General features: G+C 40.4%; 1 protein-coding gene across 2 annotated transcripts in view; it reads right to left on the reverse strand.

Moving 5' to 3' along the window:
• Positions 1–23,355, reverse strand: part of arfgef2 (ADP-ribosylation factor guanine nucleotide-exchange factor 2 (brefeldin A-inhibited)) — a 68,244-nt gene that overhangs the window by 25,454 nt on the left and 19,435 nt on the right. For both annotated transcript variants that reach the window (XM_062052611.1, XM_062052610.1), the window contains exons 8-25: positions 23,340–23,355; positions 23,150–23,277; positions 21,511–21,745; positions 21,212–21,311; positions 18,158–18,297; positions 15,801–15,909; positions 15,538–15,727; positions 15,357–15,468; positions 13,808–14,013; positions 11,737–11,821; positions 8,380–8,551; positions 4,605–4,756; positions 4,390–4,518; positions 3,909–4,067; positions 3,677–3,824; positions 3,515–3,611; positions 2,169–2,209; positions 1,854–2,023 (exon numbers count right to left, since the gene is read on the reverse strand). The exon at positions 23,340–23,355 is cut by the window's right edge and continues 100 nt beyond it. In XM_062052611.1, coding sequence (XP_061908595.1) covers positions 1,854–2,023; positions 2,169–2,209; positions 3,515–3,611; positions 3,677–3,824; positions 3,909–4,067; positions 4,390–4,518; positions 4,605–4,756; positions 8,380–8,551; positions 11,737–11,821; positions 13,808–14,013; positions 15,357–15,468; positions 15,538–15,727; positions 15,801–15,909; positions 18,158–18,297; positions 21,212–21,311; positions 21,511–21,745; positions 23,150–23,277; positions 23,340–23,355 — 2,389 coding nt within the window. The remainder of the gene's footprint in view (positions 1–1,853; positions 2,024–2,168; positions 2,210–3,514; positions 3,612–3,676; positions 3,825–3,908; positions 4,068–4,389; positions 4,519–4,604; positions 4,757–8,379; positions 8,552–11,736; positions 11,822–13,807; positions 14,014–15,356; positions 15,469–15,537; positions 15,728–15,800; positions 15,910–18,157; positions 18,298–21,211; positions 21,312–21,510; positions 21,746–23,149; positions 23,278–23,339) is intronic.

The following is a 23,355-nucleotide window of genomic DNA, read 5'->3' on the forward strand; positions in this document are numbered from 1 at the left end:
CGACTTATATATGTTTTTTTCCTTCTTTATTATGCAGTTTCGGCCGGTGCGATTTATACTCCGGAGCGACTTATACTCCGAAAAATACGGTACTTCACATCAATATTTTTGGTGGAAGATTTTGCAAATTTGGTAAATAAATAACCCAAAAATTTATATTTTGTTGTTTTCTTACTGTACCCAAAATGAACCGAACCGACCTCTAAACCGAGGTACGTACCGAACCGAAATTTTTGTGTACCGTTACACCTCTACCATTGTATGATCCTGTAACTACTTGGTATCGGATCGATACCCAAATGGGTGGTATCATCCAAAACTAATGTAAAGCATCCAAACAACAGAAGAATAAGTGATTATTACATTTTAACAGAAGTGTAGATAGAACATGTTAAAGGAGAAAGTAAGCAAATATTAACAGTAAATGAACGAGTAGATTAATAATCCATTTTCTACGACTTGTCCTGACATAATATGTTACTGCATACGTCAGCAGCTAAATTAGGAGCCTTTGTTTGTTTACTTACTAATAAAAGAAAAGTTGTCTCGTATGTTCACTATTTTATTTAAGGACAAACTTGCAATAAGAAACATGTTTAATGTACCGTAAAATTTTTTGTTAAAATTAATCCAATAATGCCATTTTTTGAGGTCCCCTTTATTTAGAAAAGTATCGAAAAGTATCAAAATACATTTTGGTACTGGTACCCTAGTGCAGTGTTTTTCAACCACTGTGCCGCGCCACACTAGTGTGCCGTAAGATAGAATAGAATAGAATGGACTTTTTAATGGACCATATAACGAGATTAAGGACTCCAATTTAAGGTGCAGGAGTGGGAACAAATATGGGGTAAAAATAAATAAATAATAAAATAAAATAAATTACACAACAGGCAATAAAGAGAAAAACTAACAATTGAAATAAACAGACTACTATCCAATATAAATAATAAGCAATCCTGTACAATATACAAAACACTATGGAAATACAAAACCAGATACAGTCTGGTGTGCCGTGGGAGATGATCTAAATTCACTTATTTGGGTTAAAAATATTTTTTGCAAAGCAGTAATTATAGTCTGCAAATGATGTGTTGTTGTTGAGTGTCGGTGGTGTCTAGAGCTCGGCAGAGTAACTGTGTAATACTCTTCCATATCAGTAGGTGGCAGCCGGTAGCTAATTGCTTTGTAGATGTCAGGAACAGCAAGAGGCAACGTGCAGGTAAAAAGGTATCTAATGCTTAAACCAAAAATAAACAAATGGTGAGTGCCCCTAAGAAAATACATTGAAGCTTAGGGAAGGCTATGCAGAACGAAACTAAAACTAAACTGGCTACAAAGTAAACAAAAACAGAATGCTGGACGACAGCAAAAACTTACTGTGGAGCAAAGACGGCGTCCACAATGAACATCCGAACATGACATGACAATCAACAATGTACCCACAAAAAAGGATAAAAACTACTGAAACATTCTTGATTGCTAAAACAAAGTAGATGCGGGAAATATAGCTCAAAGGAAGACATGAAACTGCTCCAGGAAAATACCAAAAAAAGAGAAAAAGCCACCAAAATAAGAGCGCAAGACAAGAACTAACACTACACACAGGAAAACAGCAAAAAACTCCAAATAAGTACACCTACTTTGAGACAAGAGCTATAGTGATGCATGCTGCTGTCAGCCTATAACAGGCCTTCAATTGGCATGAGCAGCCTATATATCACAATATGCACAGTAATAATAATACTAAATATATATACTGTATATAGCGCTTTTCTAAACACTCAAAGCGCTTCACAGAAAAGTGAGAACTCATCATTGATAGGCACCGCCTCCTCTCTGGACATGCTCACCTTGTTGAAGTGGTCACCGATGACCTGCCAGATCCGAGACCACTGTAGCCTGATGCGGTTCATGTTGTAGTAGGAGATCTCCACTATCTTCTGCAGGCTGAACATCCTAGGCTGGTGCGTGGAGGCGAGCTCGTCCATGGACACGGCGCACAGCCACCTCACAAAGTCCACTGCAAGAAGAATGAGGAGCACAGCCCTTTGAGACACTTGTGATTTAGGGCTATATAAATAAACATTGATTGATTCATTGATTGACAGCTGGTGAGAAAGCGGCTGCATGCGGTAGGTGGTCACATGACGGGGAAGTGGGCTCACCTATGGCATTTCCATCCAGTCTGGTAGAACCAGTAAAAATCCTGCAAATAACAAAAGAAGCGTTAGCGCGTAGCTGAACATGAATGACCATGTTAAACGGGAACTGCACTTTTTTGGAATTTTGCCTATCATTTACAATTAGAGATGTCGCCGATAAATACTTTAAAATGTAATATCGGAAATTATCGGTATCGGTTTCAACCTCACGATTTTCCCGGGAGACTCCCGAAATTCAGTGCCCCTCCCGAAAATCTCCCGGGGTAACCATTCTACCGAATTTCTCCCGATTCCCACCCGGACAACTTTATTGGGGGCATGCCTTAAAGGCACTGCCTTCAGCGTCCTCTACAACCTGTCTTCCCGCCCGTTTTTCCTCCATACAAACAGCGTGCCGGCCCAGTCACATAATATATGTGGCTTTTACACACACATAAGTGAATGCGATTCATACTTGGTCAACAGCCATACAGGTCACACTGAGGGTGGCCGTATAAAAAACTTTAACACTGTTACAAATATGCGCCACACCAAACAAGAATGACAAAACCATTTCGAGAGAACATCCGCACCGTAACACAACATAAACACAACAGAACAAATACCCAGAACCCCTTGCAGCACTAACCCCAAACCGCCCCCCCACACATCACCCCTCCACCCCCTCTGTGCGTCGGTTGAGGTGGGCGGGGTTTGGTGGTAGCGGGGGTGTATATTGCAGCCCGGAAGAGTTAGGGCTGCAAGGTGTTCTGGGTATTTCTTCTGTTGTGTTTATGTTGTGTTACGGTGCGGATGTTCTCCCGAAATGTGTTTGTCATTCTTGTTTGGTGTGGGTTCACAGTGTGGCGCATATTTGTAACAGTGTTAAAGTTGTTTATACGGTCACCCTCAGTGTGACCTGTATGGCTGTTGACCAAGTATGCCTTGCAGTCACTTATTTGTGTCTGCAGAAGCCTCATACAACATGTGACTGGGCCGGCACGCTGTTTGTATGGTGAAAAAGCGGATGCGACGACAAGTTGTAGAGTACATTAAAGGCAGTGCTTTCACGGCACGCCCTTAATAATGTTGTCCGGGTGAAAATCGGGACAAAATCGGGAGAATGGTTGCCCCGGGAGATTGTCGGGAGGGGCACTGAAATTCGGGAGTCTCCCGGAAAAATCGTGAGGGTTGGCAAGTATGTTGCTAGGGCGGGATAGCCATTCAAAGAAGGTGAATTCATTAAAAAGTGCATGTTAGATTTTTTTAAGAAATCTTTTCTTGCGGCCCAGCCTCACCCAGTTTCTGCATCCAGTGGCCCCCAGGTAAATTGAGTTTGAGACCCCTGCTTTAAAGGTTGTATGGCTCACCTGTCCACAGCTACGACAACACTTTGAGAGCTTGTCTCTCCCACAGACTCCTGCAGGTGAGCCATCTGACGCCTGTCCTGATTGCCCACGAGGTTACCTGCAACACATACAACATTCAGTAGAAGCATGGCAACATCCCTGCATCGCTCTCTTTACACCCACCCAGCCCGAGAGGCATGAATTCCTCTGTGCCCGAGGGTAAGCCCCTGATGCCAGCCTCCTTGTCTCGAACCACTCCTGATATGTAGCGTGTTTTCACACCCGTGCCGATCAGCTGAGCCAGTTCCAGTTGACTGATACACCTCAAGATCTGTCACAAACAACACATTGTATTTCTTTAATGCGAGTTTTTTATCAAATGCTATTTTCTTTTGCTGTGCTCGTCAACGCGGACCTCGTGCCAGGAGTTGCCCAGGTAGTTTCCATCCGTGTGAGCCACAGTGATGAGGGTCTTGATGGTGTCGATGTTCTTCTGCTTCATCTCCGTGATGCTGGAGCTGGCAGTCAGCAGGGTGAACCTGGCCAAGGCCTGGACGTAGGCATCGCGCTCCAACTACAGTCGGCAAAACACAGACGCCTGACATAAATACAGGCGACTGATTGGTTGCCGCGATGAAAGCAAACAATAGTGAGTGAATTATATTTATATAGCGCTTTTCTCTAGTGACTCAAAGCATTTTACATAATGAAACCCATTATCTAAGTTACATTTAAACCAGTGTGGGTGGCACTGGGAGCAGATGGGTAAAGTGTCTTGCCCAAGGATACAACGGCAGTGACTAGGATGGCGGAAGCGGGGATCAAACCTGGAACCCTCAAGTTGCTGCCACGGCCACTCTACCAACCGAGCTATACCGCCCCATAGTAAGACACACCTGCATGCTGAAAATGCAGGCAATCCTGATGGCGCACCGAATGCCCTCCAGACACAGCGAGGCTACGTCTGGGTCGTCACAGTCCTGGAGGCCCACACTGAATGCTGCTAATAGGGGGGTCCATGCCAGCTGGAAGGTGGATATAATCGTAAAAAACACTGCTTGAAACACAACACAAACTCAAAAAAACAAACAAAACAAAATAAGTACAACACCTTGAACATGGGTCTGACGTGCTCCAGGTGTGTGGCGCTGAAGAACGGCGCCTGAGCGTGGCTGACAGCTTCCATCAGAGCTTTGGCGGTCTTGGCCATCTGCTCCATCTCCATGTTGTACAACAGGCGACGCTGCTTCTCGCTAGCCACACCTAATAGCCACGATGACAGAATTTAAATACAAATCCCAAAGCCAGTGAAGTTGGCACATTGTGTAAATGGTAAATAAAAACAGAATACAATAATTTGCTAACCCTTTTCAACTTATATTCAATTGAATAGACTGCAAAGACATGATACTTAACGTTCAAACAGGAAAAGTTTGTTATTTTTTGCAAATATTAGCTCCTTTGGAATTTGATGCCTGCAACATGTTTCAAAAAAGCTGGCACAAGTGGCAAAAAAGACTGATAAAGTTGAGGAATGCTCATCAAACACTTATTTGGAACATCCCACAGGTGAACAGGCTAATTGGGAACAGGTGGGGTGCCATGATTGGGTATAAAAGCAGCTTTCATGAAATGCTCAGTCATTCACAAACAAGGATGGGGCGAGAGTGACCACTTTGTGAACAAATGCGTGAGCAAATTCTCGAAAAGTTTAAGAACAACATTCCGCAACGAGCTATTGCAAGGAATTTAGGGATTTCCCCATCTACGGTCCGTAATACCATCAAAAGTTTAAGAAAATCTGGAGAAATCACTGCACGTACAGTAAGCGGCTAAGCCCGTGACCTTCGATCCCTCAGGCTGTACTGCATCAAACATATGTTTTGGAGCAACATATGTTGCCATCCAAGGTACGTTATCATGGACACCCCTGCTTATTACCCTTCGAGTGCAATGTGTACCCCGCCTACCGCCCGAATGCAGCTGAGATAGGCTCCAGCGACCCCCCGTGACCCCAAAAGGGACAAGCGGTAGAAAACGGATGGATGGATGCAATACATCCGACAGTGATTGTTATTTATTACTCCGGTACTCTTGTCTTGTTCTGTATATTGTACAGTATTTTGTATAGTGTTTTGTATATTGTACAGGATTGCTTATTATTTTTTATTGGATAGTACTCTGTTTATTTCAATTCTTAGTTTTATCTTTATCACCTCTTGTGTAATTTATTTTTATCCCATATTTGTTCCCACTACCGCACCTTAAATTGGAGTCCTTAATCTTGTTATATGCAAATATAATGACAATAAAGTCCATTCTATTTTATTTTATTCTATTATTTCAGCAAGACAAAGCCAAGCCACGTGTTACAACAGCGTGGCTTTGTAGTAAAAGAGTGCGGGTACTAGACTGGCCTGCCTGTAGTCCAGACCTGTCTCCCATTGAAAATGTGTGGTGCAATATGAAGCCTAAAATACCACAACGGAGACCCCGGACTGTTGAACAACTTAAGCTGTACATCAAGCAAGACTGGGAAAGAATTCCACCTGAAAAGCTTCAAAAATTGGTCTACTCAGTTCCCAAACGTTTACTGAGTGTTGTTAAAAGGAAAGGCCATGTAACACAGTGGTATAAATGCCCCTGTGACAACTTTTTTGCAATGTGTTGCTGCCATTAAATTATAAGTTAATGACTATTTAGCAAAAAAAATAAGTTTCTTAGTTCCAACATTAAATATCTTCTCTTTGCAGTCTATTCATTTAAATACTAGTTGAAAAGGATTTGCAAATCATTGTATTCTGTGTTTTTTTTGGGGCGAATTTCACAACGTGCCAGCTTCACTGGTTTTGGGTTTAGTATATATAATTACCAGTCCATTACAACATGTCTGAAAAGGAGTATGAAAAAGCATAGCTTATTTAACCCTACCCCTTTTCCATTTCATGGCAATTACTAACATATTTGTTCACTTCCTGTCCCCAATTTGTACACCACAAAGTTCCCAAGAAATAGTTGAATAATTTGTAATTCACTTAATGAAATTAATAAGATGATCTCATTCCTTAATAAGGTTCAAGATGTTGATCAGGATTCTTCTTCTTTGGAGTTTGTAAATAAACACTTTTGAGTTTGACCATTTTTTTAAACTGGGTCATATTATTACTTTGTTTGACTTTTTTGCCTAATCCATTCCATAATTTACATCCACATACTGATATACTAAATGTTTTATGTGTAAGTACACACTTTCATGCTCGACAGCACACTCTCCTTTCAAGCCCACATAAACAGCATTACCCGGTCTGCTTACTTTCATCTACGGAACATCAATCGTCTTCGCCCATCCCTTACCCCACATACTGCTGCCATACTAGTCCATAGCCTGGTCACCTCCCACCTGGACTACTGCAACTCTCTCCCGTTTGGTCTCCCTCACAAGTCACTTCACAAACTTCAGCTTCTCCAGAACTCTGCAGCCCGGATAATCACCAGAACCCCTTCAATCCAGCACATCACCCCTGTTCTGCAGCAACTCCACTGGCTACCCATCAAACATCATATCCACTTTAAAATAATTCTCCTCACTTTCAAAGCCATCCATAACCTCTCTCCATCATATCTCTCTGACCTGATCCATGTCGCCACGCCCTCACGTTCCCTAAGATCCTCTTCATCCATCCACCTCACTGTCCCTTTATTTAAACTGTCCACCATGGGTGGCCGAGCTTTCAGCCGCTCTGTCCCACATCTTTGGAACTCTCTACCACCAGACCTTCGTAACTTAGACTCAATATCCCTCTTCAAATCAAGACTCAAAACACACCTATTCCTGACTGCTTATTCATTGTAATCATCTTTTCTTTTCTATCTTTGTTGTTGTTGTTTTTATCCAATTTGATTTTATTGTTTTGATTTTGTACGGTGTCCTTGAGTGCCCAGAAAGGCGCCTTATTAATATAATTTATTATTATTATTATTAAATATTATAAGTTTGATTTTTTTTAAAGTTATATTTCTTCTTTTGTTGAGAAGAATTGTTGTACATCTTGGGTAGCAGATTTTAGTTTGCACATAATTTTAGCTGTTTGCAAATGTACCAAATCATTGAATTTCAATAGTTTTGATTGAATAAATAAAGGATGTGAATGTTCTCTATATCCAACATTATGTAGTACTTCCTACTATTCTGTACCGATATCTTTTGTAACAGTTAGTGAATAGGTGTACTTTTGTAGTTATTTCACTATATTTCTACACAATAACTCAAATATGGTAACATTAGTGAGCAGAAGAGAATATGAAGTAATTTTTGGTCCAGTATATATTTTGTTTTATTCATTACTGACATATTTCTTGCCACTTAATGTTGAATATTTTTATATGAGATTTCCAGTTCTATTATTACACCCAAAAATGTGGTTTCTTTCACCCGTTCAATGTTTTTATATTTGACTTTCTCTTCTACTGTTATCGAATAGCATTATTTTAGTTTTACTGAGATTCAGAAATAGTCTGTTTTTGTTCAACCATATTTTTATTTTGTTAATTTCCTATCACTATAGCGGTGATTCTCAAATTGTAGTACGAACGCGGGCTCCATCTAGTGGTACACCAAATAAGTCTGTAAATATGTACAGTATATGGAGTATCATTGTTGATGATGCTTGTGTATTGTGTGTAATAAAACATCGGCCTTGTTTTTAATGAGTACTTGGGCCTACTACGCCACTGTATTTTAATGTTGGTCATTATGGTGGTACGTGAAGAGCCAAGTGTTTTCTGATGTTGTACTTGGAAAAAAGTTTGAGAACCACTGCTATATGGTATTATATATGACTATAATATTAATAAAGAGATAAAAGGTCCATTGAAAGACTACTGACTCTGCTTGTTGGACTTGGGTGTGATGGAGAACTCCTTGCTCTCCTTCATTGCGATCTTTTTGCCGGCAATCTCGTGGTATATGGAGGACAAATACTCTTCAGGCAGGTCTTTACTGTCGTTGATGCCGCGGTTCATCTTGATGTACTGCTCCTTCGTCATCTTGTTCTTCACCTAAAAAAAACCATGACAACATGTAGCACCCATGTCTCAGCGGAAAGCAACTGATGGACATTTCTACACCTTTTCTATTTGTTTTAGAATAATAATGTGAAAATAACAATACAACACAAGTACAATGTTAATTTTGACAGCAGTTTGTAATTTAGTTTTAGTTATAGACTTTGGACGAAAATGTGTTGCAGTTTTAGTCAATGAAATTACATCACCGTATTTTCCGGACCACAGGGCGCACTGCCGATGAGCGGGTCTAGTCGGGTCTATTTTCATACAAAAGGCGCATTCAGACTTTACTTAAATCAATAACAGAGCAGCATCTTCTCATCCGTGGCTCACTAGTACAATAACACGCCGGAAATGTGTCCCGTGAAAATCCGTCCGACCGGAACTCTCTAATATTTAAAGTTCCTTGGGTGAATAATGTAAACTCACTACACCGGTATGTTTTAGCGCTTTCATGGCGAGTTTACTGACAGATATAAGTAAGAACTTTACACTACTTTATAATAGAAATGGCAACAGCGGAGGATGAATGTCTCATAACAAGAAGATAGAGAAAAAGAAGAAGCTTATCGACTACGGCGTCGACACGGACTACAAAGGCGGAAGCGCGCAACTTTTCAGGACTTATGCAGATCCCAAATACAAATCAGCAGGTAACAGAAGGTAAGAAAAGTGGCTTTTGCATAATATTGCGAAACAAAACGCCAGATAATATGTCTTACCTTGTACACACACCATAATAATACTCGTATGTTGAAGCACAGTACGATTCATCAAGCGGTGCGGCTTCATTGCTTACCTAAGTCGTACTAAAACATTTTGATAGATTTTTGAGCACCGTGTGTAATGTTCTATATTTTCAATGGAATATATGAAATGTTGGTGTTGTTTACTTTAGTCATATTGCAGTCTACACTTATCTTTTATGTGTGACGGCCATCATAGTGCAGTCTACGTGTATGTCTTATGTGTGACTGCCATCTACTGGTCACACTTATCATTACACCATGTACCAAATAAAATAGCTTCGAGGTCAGTAAGCACAATCAGAATTATTCCGCACATTAGGCGCACCGGGTTATAAGGCGCACTGTCGAGTTTTGAGAAAATTAAAGGATTTTAAGTGCGCCTTATAGTCCGAAAAATACGGTACATCATAGTCAGCTAAAATGACAGTAAATTTAGTCGACTAGAATATGACGTATAAAAGATAAGGCCTTTTCAAAGTTTATTTGAAAGCAAATTTATTTATTTAAACGTGCCTATTTAGACTACCTGCAAAGCATTCAAGACGAAAGTAGCATGATCCTATTGTCAGGAATGATGTAGTCAGTAATTTTTGGCTAAAGATGTCAGGAACTGTTTCTATTTTTTTATGCTACGTCTCTGGCAAAGCAGGTATGTATGTGCGTTGTGAAACGGATTTACGATGCATGCTTTCATCATGAATTGTTTATGAGCGTGGGAGAACAGGAAGCAGCATATGTGGCATGGCAAACTCTATCCTTCCTTGGACCATCTACTGCTTGTCATGCCTTTAGAATTACCATCAAATAAACGATTCCTCGAGGCAGAGAAAATTACGGGATACATTTTTAAAAAAAAAGTAATATGACAGAATTAGCTATAACTTACATTTGTGCAGATCAGTGTTTTTCAACCACTGTGCTGTGGCACACCAGTGTTAAGTTAAAGTACCAATGATTGTCACACACACACTAAGTGTGGTGAAATTTGTCCTCTGCATTCGACCCATCCCCTTGTTCACCACCTGGGAGGTGAGGGGAGCAGTGGGGAGCAGTGGGCAGCAGCGGTGCCGCGCCCGGGAATAATTTTTGGTGATTTAACCCCCAATTCCAACCCTTGATGCTGAGTGCCAAGCAGGGAGGTAATGGGCCGTGAGATAAGAGTCTGGTGAGCCGTGGGAGATTATCTAATTTCACCTAATTTCAAAATATTTTTTGCAAACCACTAATTATAGTCTGCAAATGATGTGTTGTTGTTGAGTGTCGGTGCTGTCTAGAGCTCGGCAGAGTAACCGTGTAATACTCTTCCATATCAGTAGGTGGCAGCTGGTAGCTAATTGCTTTGTATATGACGGAAACAGCGGGAGGCAGCGTGCAGGTAAAAAGGTAAAAATAACCAAAGGTGAGTGCCCCAAAGAAAAAGCATTGAAGCTTAGGGAAGGCTATGCAGAACGAAACTAAAACTGAACTGGTTACAAAATAAACAAAAATAGAATGCTGGACGACAGCAAAGACTTACAGTGGAGCAAACACGGCGTCCACAATGTACATCCGAACATGACATGACAATCAATAAAGTCCCCACAAAGAAGTATAAAAACAACTGATATATTCTCGATTGCTAAAACAAAGTAGATGCGGGAAATATCGCTCAAAGGAAGACATGAAACTACCAATACTAAAAAAAGAGAAAAAGCCACCAAAATAGGAGCGCAAGACAAGAAATAAAACACTAATCATCATAACTATCCCCTCAATTCCCCCCAAAATGGATTAACTCGCTGGAATTAAAAAGACAATATAACATACATCCATAAACGTGGATGCATATGAAAAAGTGCAATATATTTATCTGTACAGTAATCTATTTATGTATATATGCACCGTATTGCTTTTTTATCCTGCACTACCATGAGCTAATGCAAAGAAATGTCGTTCTTATCTGTACTGTAAAGTTCAAATTTGAATGACAACAAAAAAGGAAGTCTAAAAAAAAAACACTTTTATTTATTGTGCATTTGACAACTAAAGGTATTTTATCTACAGTATTTGGTTGATTTTTAATTTTGATCATGTTTTCTATGATGATTTTATTTTATGATTTTGATTTGAATTATATTTTTGCCTTCTTTTTATTTTCTGTAAAGCACTTTGAATTGTGCTCTATAAATAAAAGTGCCTCGCCTTTCCTTGTTATATTCCCTTTAAAGAAGAAAGAATAAAAGGTAATCTAAAAAAAATCCTTGTTTATTTCAACTATTATCCGTAAAAGACGTATTGAGACTATAACGTTTGTTGTAATTCATTACTCGATTATAGGAACAAATTAATTGATGGATTACTCAATTATTAAAATAATTGCTAGCTGCAGCCCTAGAACATACACTCTAGAGATGAAGTACATATAGATTAATATGAATGCATTCTTACCTGAGGACTGTGCAGGTCTGTGGTGAGCATAATGATGGAGTATGCCAGCACGTAAGCGGTGTCTGCACTGGCGAAAAGGGTTTGTCTGCAAGATGAAAGGCATATTATATACTATTACTACCTGTACGAGCAACAATGTGTTGTTCATTTTCATAGTACATGTGCTGTGATGTACAAAACCAGTAAAGTTGGCATGTTGTTTAATTAGTAAATAAAAACAGAATACAATGATTTGCAAATCCTTTTCAACTTATATTCAATTGAATAGACTGCAAAGACAAGATATTTAATGTTCCAACTGAGAAACTTTTTTTTTTTGTGGCAAATAATCAGTAACTTAGAATTTAATGGCAGCAACACATTGCAAAAAAGTTGGCACAGGGGCATTTTTACCACTGTGTTACATGGCCTTTCCTTTTAACAACACTCAGTTAACGTTTGGGAACTGAGGAGAACAATTTTTAAAGCTTTTCATGTGGAATTCTTTACCATTCTTGCTTGATGTGTTGTGGTATTTTAGGCTTCATAGTGCACCACACATTTTCAATGGGAGACAGGTCTGGACTACAGGCAGGCCAGTCTAGTACCCGCACTCTTTTACTATGAAGCCAGGCTGTTGTAACACGTGGCTTGGCATTGTCTTGCTGAAATAAGCAGGGGTGTCCATGATAACGTTGCTCCAAAACCTGTATGTACCTTTCAGCATTAATGGTGCCTTCACAGATGTGTAAATTACCCATGTCTCGGGCACTAATACACCCGCATACCATCACAGATGCTGGCTTTTGAACTTTGCGCCTGTACCAATCCGGATGGTTCTTTTCCTCTTTGTTCCGGAGGACACAACGTCCACAGCTTCCATAAACAATTTGAAATGTGGACTCGTCAGACCACAGAACACTTTTCCACCTTGCATCAGTCCATCTTAGATGAGCTCGGGCCCAGCGAAGCCAGCTGCGTTTCTGGGTGTTGTTGATAAATGGCTTTCGCTTTGCACAGTAGTTTTAACTTGCACTTACAGACGTAGCGACAAACTGTAGTTACAGACAGTTGTTTTCTGAAGTGTTCCTGAACCCATGTGGTGATATCCTTTACACACTGATGTCGGTTTTTGATGCAGTACTGCCTGAGGGATCAAAGGTCCGTAATATCATCGCTTATGTGCAGTGATTTCTCAAGATTCTCTGAACCTTTTCAGAATCAGAATCATAATACTTTTGTCATTGCATGGAAACAACGAAATTGAGCAGCAATCCAGCTCAGTGCTTTTAAAACAACCTACATAAAATACTCTTAAGACAACAAACAATAATAAAACATTTAAAAACATAATAAAAATGTTAAAAACATATTGCACAGCAGATTTCTATGAGAGGTAAGCAGGTTAATAAAGTGGTCAGTGTTCAGGTAAGTGCAGAGTTTAGGGCAATAACAGCGCTAGGATAGAAACTGTTTTTCAGTCTATTTGTCCTTGCTTTGACCACTCCCTGAGGGCAAAAGTTCAAGCCAGTGATGACCGAGGTGGGATGAGTCCCTGAGGATGCTGTTTGCTCTCCTGCTGCAGTGTCTCTTATACAGGTCCTCTAGAGATGTAAGAGGACATTTTTGATGATATTACGAACCGTAGATGGTGAAATCCCTATGTTGTTCTTAAACTGTTCGACAATTTGCTCATGCATTTGTTCACAAAGTTGTGACTCTCGCCCCATCCTTGTTTGTGAATGACTGAGCATTTCATGGAAGCTGCTTTTATACCCAATCATGGCACCCACCTGTTCCCAATAAGCCTGTTCATCTGTTTGATGAGCATTCCTCAAATTTCTTAGTCTTTTTTGCCACTTGTGCCTGCTTTTTTGTAACATGTTGCAGGCATCAAATTCCAAATGAGCTAATATTCACAAAAAATAACGTTTTCCAGTTTGAACGTTAAGTATCTTGTCTTTGCAGTCTATTCAATTGAATGTAGGTTGAAAAGGATTTGCAAATCATTGTATTTTGTTTTTATTTACGATTTAAACAACGTGCCAACTTCACTGGTTTTGGAGTTTGTAAGTCACGCTGACTTTCTCACCCCTGGTTGCACTCCAGGTATCGAGCAGCAAACTTCTCCATTAGCCTGTCGATCTTCTGGGCTTCGCCCGGCAGCCGGAAGCCTTCCAAAAAGACTCGTAGGGCCGACACGAAGTCCCCCCCGCAGAAATTCAGCTGGTCCACGTAGGCGTACATTACCTCCTTGTTGAACTTGATGTTCTCACCCAGGAACTCGCCGACCTGGGTCTATAGGAGCGGGTTATGTTTGCAGACAGCAGGTTATTTCCTAATATATTAAACAAGAACACAGATTAACTCTAATAATGGAAAGTAAAATGAGGCTCTCTTTGCCCACAAGCTCATTTATGAGCAAGTCATTGTACAACACAGCAGCAACACAACCTATGTTGTAATAGTGGTAAAGTGCAGAGTCAGCATTAATAGAGCTGATGAGTTCATTGCAAACAACAGTACGACAAGTGTCACAACAGGAGAGCAACATTTTATAGTGCATGCAGAGCTAGATAAAGGTGCTGACCACTTTTACTTCACATTAACATACAGTGGAACCTCGATTTACGAACCCCTCAAACCAAATTAAAATATGCTTTGATCTACAAACCTTCTGCCTGTGTACAAACATTTCATCCACCCATTTTGTGCCCACCATTACAAGCGATGTGTGGTTTGAAACATTCAGGAAGTATCCACAGTGTGAAAACTGCCCCCCTCCCTTCTGCTGTACGCCGAAAAGATTAAAGTGGATTTTATTTTCTATTCCTAATCATTGCTGTGGCCTAGCTGGTAAGTTAAAGAGTTTCAAACTGAGTGCACCACAGTGCTAGTGACAAACGTGTGTGCATGTCGGCGGGGCGGCAGCATTCGAAGACAACAGTTCAGCTGTTGTTTTGGCTTTGTAATTGAATGTAACGTTGATCCATCACCCCCTTGTTATGTTTGTTTGATAAACAGTACTGCATATCACTTTATATTGTGTCCAAGTGTAATCTTTCACCCATTTTGTGCCAACCATTATGGGTGGGCTGATCATCGTTTGTCAGCTACCACTGTTCGCTATTGTGCTCAGTGCTACTTTATGTGCGGTTTAGCCCTTTTTATGACTCTTTCATAGTTTTGCTAACAAGATATGAGTCCAAAAAAAGCAATAGACGAGCGATGTGTGGTTTTAAACATTCAGGAAGTATCCACAGTGTTGTCAAAACTGCCCCCCTCCCTTCCGCTGTACGCCAAAAAGATTAACCAACAAGGTAAAGTGGATTTTATTTTCTATTCCTAATCATTGCTGTGGCCTGGCTGTTAAGGTAAAGAGTTTCAAACTGAGTGCACCACAGTGCTAGTGACAAACGTGTGTGCATGTTGGCAGGGCGGCTGCATTCGAGGACAACAGTTCAGCTGTTGTTTTGGCTTTGTTAATAAATACAATGTTTATCCATCACCCCCTTGTTATGTTTGTTTGATAAACTGCATATGTCATATCACTTTATATTGTGACCAAGTGTATAATCTTTTACTAAAATATGGACATAAGTCGAGGTCCTATTGTATATAAGAGGATTTAGTCCTCTCACCGTGTCCAATCTGTCCTCCTTGTGAAGAAATTCTGCGATGTTCTCAGCAGTGGAGGCCAACATGCCCTGGTCCTGAAGGTACTGGATGCCTCGTTTTGGCTTTTTGTTAAATCTGGATGGAGACAGCAAAGGGAATGTTTGTAAACAAGGAACGCAATCGTTGTGATGCAGGAAGACTCACAGTTCGATGCCGTGCTCGATGATGTCCTTCTGCTGTTTGATGACCTCGTACTGCTCTGGGTGGTCCGGATGAGAGGGCGGGACTCCTGAGGACACCGTGGAGTCCAAGGAGCCGACGCTGTCCCTGCGTCCGGCCAGCTGTTCCGGAAGCTTTAACTCTGACGTGTCGTTCTCTGACGGAGGATCCTGGCCTGCCAGGAGGCGCCCAACAGAGGAGATGTCGAGCGGTTCTGTGTGGACGTTAGGAGGACGGCACACACTTACCAAGGTTGGCCTGTAGGTTTGGGTTGACATACATGTCTTTGCTCCACTCCACCATACATTTAAGGATGGACACCAGACACTCTAAGCCCTTCTTACGAAGGCTGAGCTCCTGTGGACGTCACACAAACACATTTAAGCCTTATATTAGGTATATCGTATTCTACACTCAAAGTATAAATGCCACACTTTTCTTTTTGCTTCCGTTTTAATGAACTTTTTCTATGTACACAAAAGTTTTAAGGTTTCTCAAAATATTTGACGAATGTTTTAGTCAGCACTTCTCCTTTGCTGATATAATCCATCCACCTCATAGATTTTCCTTATGTTAGCGAACATATTGATGGCATTTTGTATGAGATCCTAAGGTACGAGCATCACCTCATGTTGCAGCATGCTATTGCACGGCCCCATGTTGCAAGGATTTTGTGTAACAATTCCTAAAAAAACATCCTAGTTCTTGCATGGCCAGTATACTCCCTGGACATGTCACCCAATGAGCAATGGTGGTTATAATCATTAAAACGTGTATTATACAGGGGTGTAACCGTACTTGTATTCCTATTTACATTTTTTTGTACGAAACTTTAGGTCCGTTATATATTCCTAGCCGGTACACATTAATAAGAGAGATGTGTGCTCTGTATTATATATTCTACACATTTGCTTTGTCACCTATAAAGCAAAGCTTAAATACAGTAGCTTACATTTAGTAAATACATCCATCTTTACTAGATATGTTCCGATAAGGGATTTATGCTGCAGGATCCGGTCATCCATGAGTGAGATCGACCTATACCTATACCAATACAGATCACATGAATGAACTGGCTTTTAAATTATTTATGGTGAGTGATATTGACAGTTTAAAAAATATCAACACAATATGTAAACTAGTTCCTTACTTTATTTTATTACAAAACAAAATCAAAACACAATAACTAAACTAAATCAAAAAAGGACTATTACTCTTTTAAATCCTTTTTATCCTATTTTTATCCTGTGTCCAATGAATGATTCCCTAGATTTGTGAAGATAAGCAAATACAAAAAAAAAAAAAAAAATACAAATATCTACCTGATCACTCTAGTATCAATTTATTTTATTTGTTTCTCTCTCTGGCACTCATTGAGGGTGGACGCTCCCCTTTCCTCTCCCTTATCTCTCCTGCTTGCTTCTTTGTCTTGTCTTGTCTTAACTTTCTTGTTGCCTCTTCTTGCACTGCTCTCCAAATCTAAACATTGGAACTATTTAACTGGCCTCAACGAAATTGACAAGATCTTGGGTTTGGGGGAACCTGCTTGTCGTGACGGAGCGGTTGTTGCTGGACACACGACGGACTCTTGGGAGAAGAAGGAGTGCCGCGTGCCTGGCGACCCTTTTCTGTCGAGAACGTGAAGATATCTACCTATTCAGAATTATGACAACAGGACATCTGCTGATTGGAGTAAGCGTGGCTCTGGTTTGTCGACAAATTGGAAGTTGCTGGCAGTTTTCAAAGTACCCCAAAGCTGCCACAAATCATTGGAGGATGCGGGAAGAACTGTGCACACTCGTGTGATTTGGATAACATCTAAACTAACATGCCTGCTCCTGGTTGCTCTCGCTGTGTAACATGTTTAGTACCGTCCTGATACTTGATAATTATACAGATAATAAGAAATGCAGTTTATTTTCTGTAATGCAAGTGATTATTATTACTTTAGAGGGATGTATAGGGTGTATAAGGATACACAATTAGCTGCTAGCTAGTCAACTAGGGGACTCAAAATAAACACAATATTAGCCAAAGAAGATCGGCGTTTGTGATCAGCATTAAAAAGGTATTATCGGCAACGGCGATCACATACTTTTTTATTAAAATCTGCCGATACTGCTCGGTGGATACGGATAAGCACATCCCTTATCTTCAACCACAAAAATGTACCAAAGTGACCCCTACATCCTTTAAATGTTTCTGTATGACATAACAATATAGTTTTTGTTTGACAATTGTATATACTGGAGAAGTGACTGCCAGTAGCTTGTAGTTATATGTTTCAATTGAAAAAAGTTAAGCAGTTTTGATGTTTTGGCATTTTGTTCCCTAACTGTAGTTGAGTACCTACAATATGATGAATAAAAGCAGTTTAAATACATAACGTGTATATCAGAAGATTGTGACTTAACAACAAATAATTACAGTATAAAAGTATTTTTTACTTGACATTGACTATGCATGACATACATTTTCATTGTGATAAAAATTCCCAATGAAATGTAATGCTTCTGCAGATAGCATTTTATACTGCCCCCTAGTGGCTATGAGTATACAGGTGACATCAGAGTGACCTGACTGGACGTCTAGTAAGAGGGTGTACCTGCAAAGCAGTCATGCCCAGCTCCTGACCACTCCTGCCTCGTGCTATTTTGGACAGGTCGTTGACCAAGCGCTCAAAGATGTTGGCGGCGTTAAGGTCACAGTCGTAGTTGACGTAGATATCCACCACGCATTGGGCGTCTGCAAACAAACATATGATCAGTAAAGGTTTTCTAATATGACAACATGCAATAATTGAATACAGCAACTGATGTCATTGACGTCTTAATGCTAAAAACATTTTACATAATTTAAGGTTTTTTTAATATCCCAATTCAACTTTATTTGGTTTATTAAACAAAAACAACTAAAAGCAACATTTGTATTACAAATGATGCGGCCTGAGAGAGGCGCTAAATACGGGTGTGAATCTTTGGGCTCCCAACGATTCGATCCGATTCCGATTCCTGGGGTGACGATTTGATTCAGAATCAATTCTCGATTCAAAATGATTCTCGTTTCAAACCGATTTTCGCAATGTACTGTGCGGTATAATAATTAGAGATGTCCGATAATGGCTTTTTTGCCGATATCTGATATTCCGATATTGTTCAACTCTTAATTACCGATTCCGATATCAACCGATACCAATATATACAGTCGTGGAATTAACACATTATTATGCCTAATTTTATTGTGATCCCCCGCTGGATGCATTAAACAATGTAACAAGGTTTTCCAAAAAATATTATTGCATTATTTTTTTTTAACATGCCTCAAAACAGCAGCTTGGAATTAGGGCCAAGCTCTCCCTGAGAGAGTATGAGGAGGTTGAGGTGGGCGGGGTTGAGGTGGGGGGGGGTAGGGGGTTGCAGGGGGGTTGTATATTGTAGCGTCCCGGAAGAGTTAGTGCTGCAAGGGGTTCTGGGTATTTTTTCTGTTATGTTTATGTTGTGTTACGGTGCGGATGTTCTCCCGAAATGTGTTTGTCATTCTTGTTTGGTGTGGGTTCATAGTGTGGCGCATATTTGTAACAGTGTTAAAGTTGTTTTTATGGTCACCCTCAGTGTGACCTGTATGGCTGTTGACCAAGTATGCATGCATTCACTTGTTTGTGTGAAAAGCTGTAGATATTATGTGACTGGGCCGACACGCAAAGGCAGTGCCTTTAAGGTTTATTGGCACAGCGGCGTTATAAAAAGTCATAAATGTTACTTTTTTTTTATCGGACATCCCTAATAATAATTATAATGAAACTTTTTCAAATACAGGTTACATGTTAAAAAAAGATCATTCAGGTTGTATAAAGAAAGCATAAAAACATATTTTTTAAACTGAGACTTATAAAAATAAAAAATAAAAAAATGTTACAAAAATTATTTAACTTTTTCGATTTTTGAAATGTATGAACCGATTTGGAAACGGAATAAATAAGAATTACGATTTTTTTTTTGTGCACCCCTAGCACTAACCTTATTGACGTGTAACTAAAAGCTGTTATCATTCAGTATGTTACATTTCTAACTGAACAAATAATTACAAATGAACATTTCATCTATTTTATTTAAACATAATGGTATTTTCATGATGTAAAATTGGAAGTGTAATCATGAAACTAGAAAATTTCTGCGAAAATTTTGATGGGCCTGCTAGCTGTGCTCGGGACCTCTGGCCGTACTTTGAAGATGGTGCCGAGTGTCTGAATCCGTGAGTTTTAGGTGTAACTGTACAAAATGAGAGCTAGCCTACAACATTAAAAGTTATAGTTAAAGTACCAATGATTTTCACACACACATTAGGTGTGGCAAAATTATTCTCTGCATTTGACCCATCACCCTTTGTCACCCCCTGGGAGGTGAGGGGAGCAGTGGGCAGCAGCGGTGGCCGCACCCGGGAATCATTTTTGGTGATTTAACCCCCAATTCCAACCCTTGATGCTGAGTGCCAAGCAGGGAGGTAATGGCTCCCATTTTTATAGTCTTTGGTATGACTCGGCTGGGGTTTGATCTCACAACCTACCGATCTCAGGGCGGACACTCTAACCACTAGGAAAAGTTAAAGTTAAAATACCAATGATTGTCACACACACATGTGTGTGACATTATCCTCTGCATTTGACCCATCACCCTCACCCCCTGGGAGGTGAAGGGAGCAGTGAGCAGCAGCAGTGGCCGCGCCCGGGAAGAATTTTTGGTGATTCAACCCCCAATTCCAACCCTTGATGCTGAGTGCCAAGCACTCCCATTTTTATAGTCTTTTGTATGACTCGGCCGGTGTTTGAACTCACGGCCTACCGATCCCAGGGCGGACACTCTAACCACTAGGCCACTGAGCAGGTCATTAGCATGATTACATTAAAATGGAACACTTAGCATGTGTGCTAAGGACGGCATGCTAACAGTTAGCATGTCTCACCTATCAAGTAAAGCAGATGTAAGGTGTATGGCTGCGGAAGTAAAGAAAAAAGTGAAAAAAAAACAGCAAAAAAAAGTTAGCATGCTAACGTTTGCATGCTAACAGTTAATAATAATAATAATAATGGATTAGATTTTATATCGCGCTTTTCTATTATTAGATACTCAAAGCGCTCACAGAGAAGTGGGAACCCATCATTCATTCACACCTTTACAAGTTAACAAGTGTCACGTACCAAGTTATTTGACTCTGGGGTAAACGGAAGCAAATTTAGTTAAAAAAAATATTATGCTTATGTTAGCATGCAAGCAAGTGTATGAACAAAATGAGACGTTAAGCACCGAGCTACGTAAAAGTATGGCTGAGCTACAAGAGGAGGTAATCTTGTCTTTTTGCCATTTGTCTCATAGCAATCGTCCATTAAATGGGTATGTACACATTAAATTGACCCTTTTTTTTTTAAATTCGTGAATAGCGTCACCATGGTAACACGAAATGTTGCCAACTTAAAGTACCGCCGTAGAAGCGAGTGAGACCTTTCCAATGGTATAATATATGTGGGGTTCGTTGGCCGATCCCTCTCGTATTAATCGTAAGAAATACGTGCGGAACTATAATAATAAAAGTTGAAGTATGTGGAATAATAATATGGGCTGCTTGTATTGCAGCAGGCCCATGATAATATAATACCGACGTATACCTGCACAGATGCGCGTTAGCGTCTGGATGACCATCCACTTGTGCTCAAAAGAGCTTGTTGACGTCTCCAAGATTGTGAGGAAAATCTCCCGAAAAAACACCTGAGGCACAGTAGGCCAGATATTAACATTTAGAAAATAAGAATTAGATATTAACATGTTAAAATACACCAACAGGTACTTCAGACATTAATATTTAAAAATATGAAATATACTAACATTGGATCATGTACTTCAGTCTGCATCTTGAAATATGAATATTTTCAAATATGTTAAAATGCAACAATATGGTGTCACGTGCCTCAATTTGCCTCTTCAGGTGGACCTTAAAGTGTGACAGCAGAGTGAGGAAGATGGCCAGCGACAGTTCGAACACCTCGGGCACAGAGGAGACTCCGTTTTTGGACAGCGCCACGCACAGGTACTGCTTGATGGCGTTGACAAACATGTCGTGGGTGCGGAACACGGGCCCGGCGCCCTGCAGCACCGACAGCAGCAGCTGCAGCGACACGATCTTGGAGCGCAACTCGTGGGACCTGCACAGAACATCCATGAAATAAAGCATGAGGAAACTTGGATGGCAGGGATGTGGTGCCAGTACAATAGAGAACTGTAATGTATCCCAGAGGGCATTCTAAACTTCTTTATGTTCAACAACTGTCAATAATAGCTTAAATAAAAGTGATTTTTTTTCAAACCATCAAAAAAAAGAATGCATTAATAGGACTCTGTGTGAAAAATGGAGTTTGGCAATTAATTATCTCTCCGGGTTCTACTGGTCAATCAATCAATCAATCAATCAATGTTTACTTATATAGCCCTAAATCACAAGTGTCTCAAAGGGCTGCACAAGCCACAACGACAGGTCCCACATCAGGGCAAGAAAAAACTCAACCCAATGGGATGACAATGAGAAACCTTGGAGGGGACCGAAGATGTGGGGACCCTCCCCCCTGGGCGACCGGTGCAATGGCCGTCGAGTGGATCTAGCATAATATTGTGAGAGTCCACCGCTACATTTGGGACCCAGGAGATGGTGCTATCGGAGGAGACGACCTACCACGTTGTAGGGGTGTAACGGTACACAAAAATGTCGGTTCGGTACGAACCTCGGTTTAGAGGTCACGGTCCGGTTCATTTTCAGTAAGAAAACAACAAAATATAAATATTTGGGTTATTTATTGACCAAATTTGCAAAATCTTCCACCAAAAATATTTTTCTTAGTGGAATATTTGATGTGAAGCAATCGGAACCTTGGATAGGTCAATAATTCATAATAACATTGATTTTGATTCAATATTATGTTTTGAGCAATGACAGTTTGAAAGAAAAAAAACAGCTTTGTTTTATTAGTCAACATTGCAACTTTTTCTAAATTACATTTAACCTTTAAGCTTTTTTATTTCACTTTTGTTATGTTTTTGTTTATTTTAATAGTATTTTTAGAATGTGCCGTGGGCCTTTAAAACATTAGCTGTGGGCCGCAAATGGCCTCCGGGGCACACTTTTGACACCCCTGCTATAGATAATAAAAAATTAAATCTGATAGATCTATGGATAAAAAGCAGAGCCTGGCGACGCATGCGCGTTTATCATAACTCTCTCCCTCTCTCTGTCTCTGCCACTCCCTCACAAATGCTGCTGCGTGAACAATTTGTTTTGTTTTTAACCCCTTCGTAACCCTGAACGTACATTATTAATACACGCAACCATAACTCAAAATGCCGGACATTTGAGGCATTTAAGAAACTTCGCCCGGACAGCCCCGCAAAAGAGGACATGTCTACCGCTTGTCTCTTTCGGGGATGCGGGGGGCGCTGGAGCCTATCTCAGCTGCATTCGGGCGGAAGTCGGGTTATACCCTGGACAAGTCGCCACCTCATCACAGGGCCAACGCAGATACAATCAATCAAAATAAATGACTTGTCTTATTACTAACTTTGGGTCTGGGGGTCCTTCAGCAAGGGGCTTCATGGAAAGTTTGCAGAGTGAGCGAAAGACCAAAAATGCATCCTTCTGCAGGATATGAGAGAAACGGGAGTGCGGTCCTTGAAGGACCTCAGCATCCTAAAGAACAAGAGTCATTAGATTCCAAATATAATATTTCTTCATACCACAGCTGGTCTCACCAGCATGTCCGCTGAA

This window comes from Entelurus aequoreus, linkage group LG07, assembly GCF_033978785.1.
Source record: "Entelurus aequoreus isolate RoL-2023_Sb linkage group LG07, RoL_Eaeq_v1.1, whole genome shotgun sequence".
NCBI lineage: Eukaryota > Metazoa > Chordata > Actinopteri > Syngnathiformes > Syngnathidae > Entelurus > Entelurus aequoreus.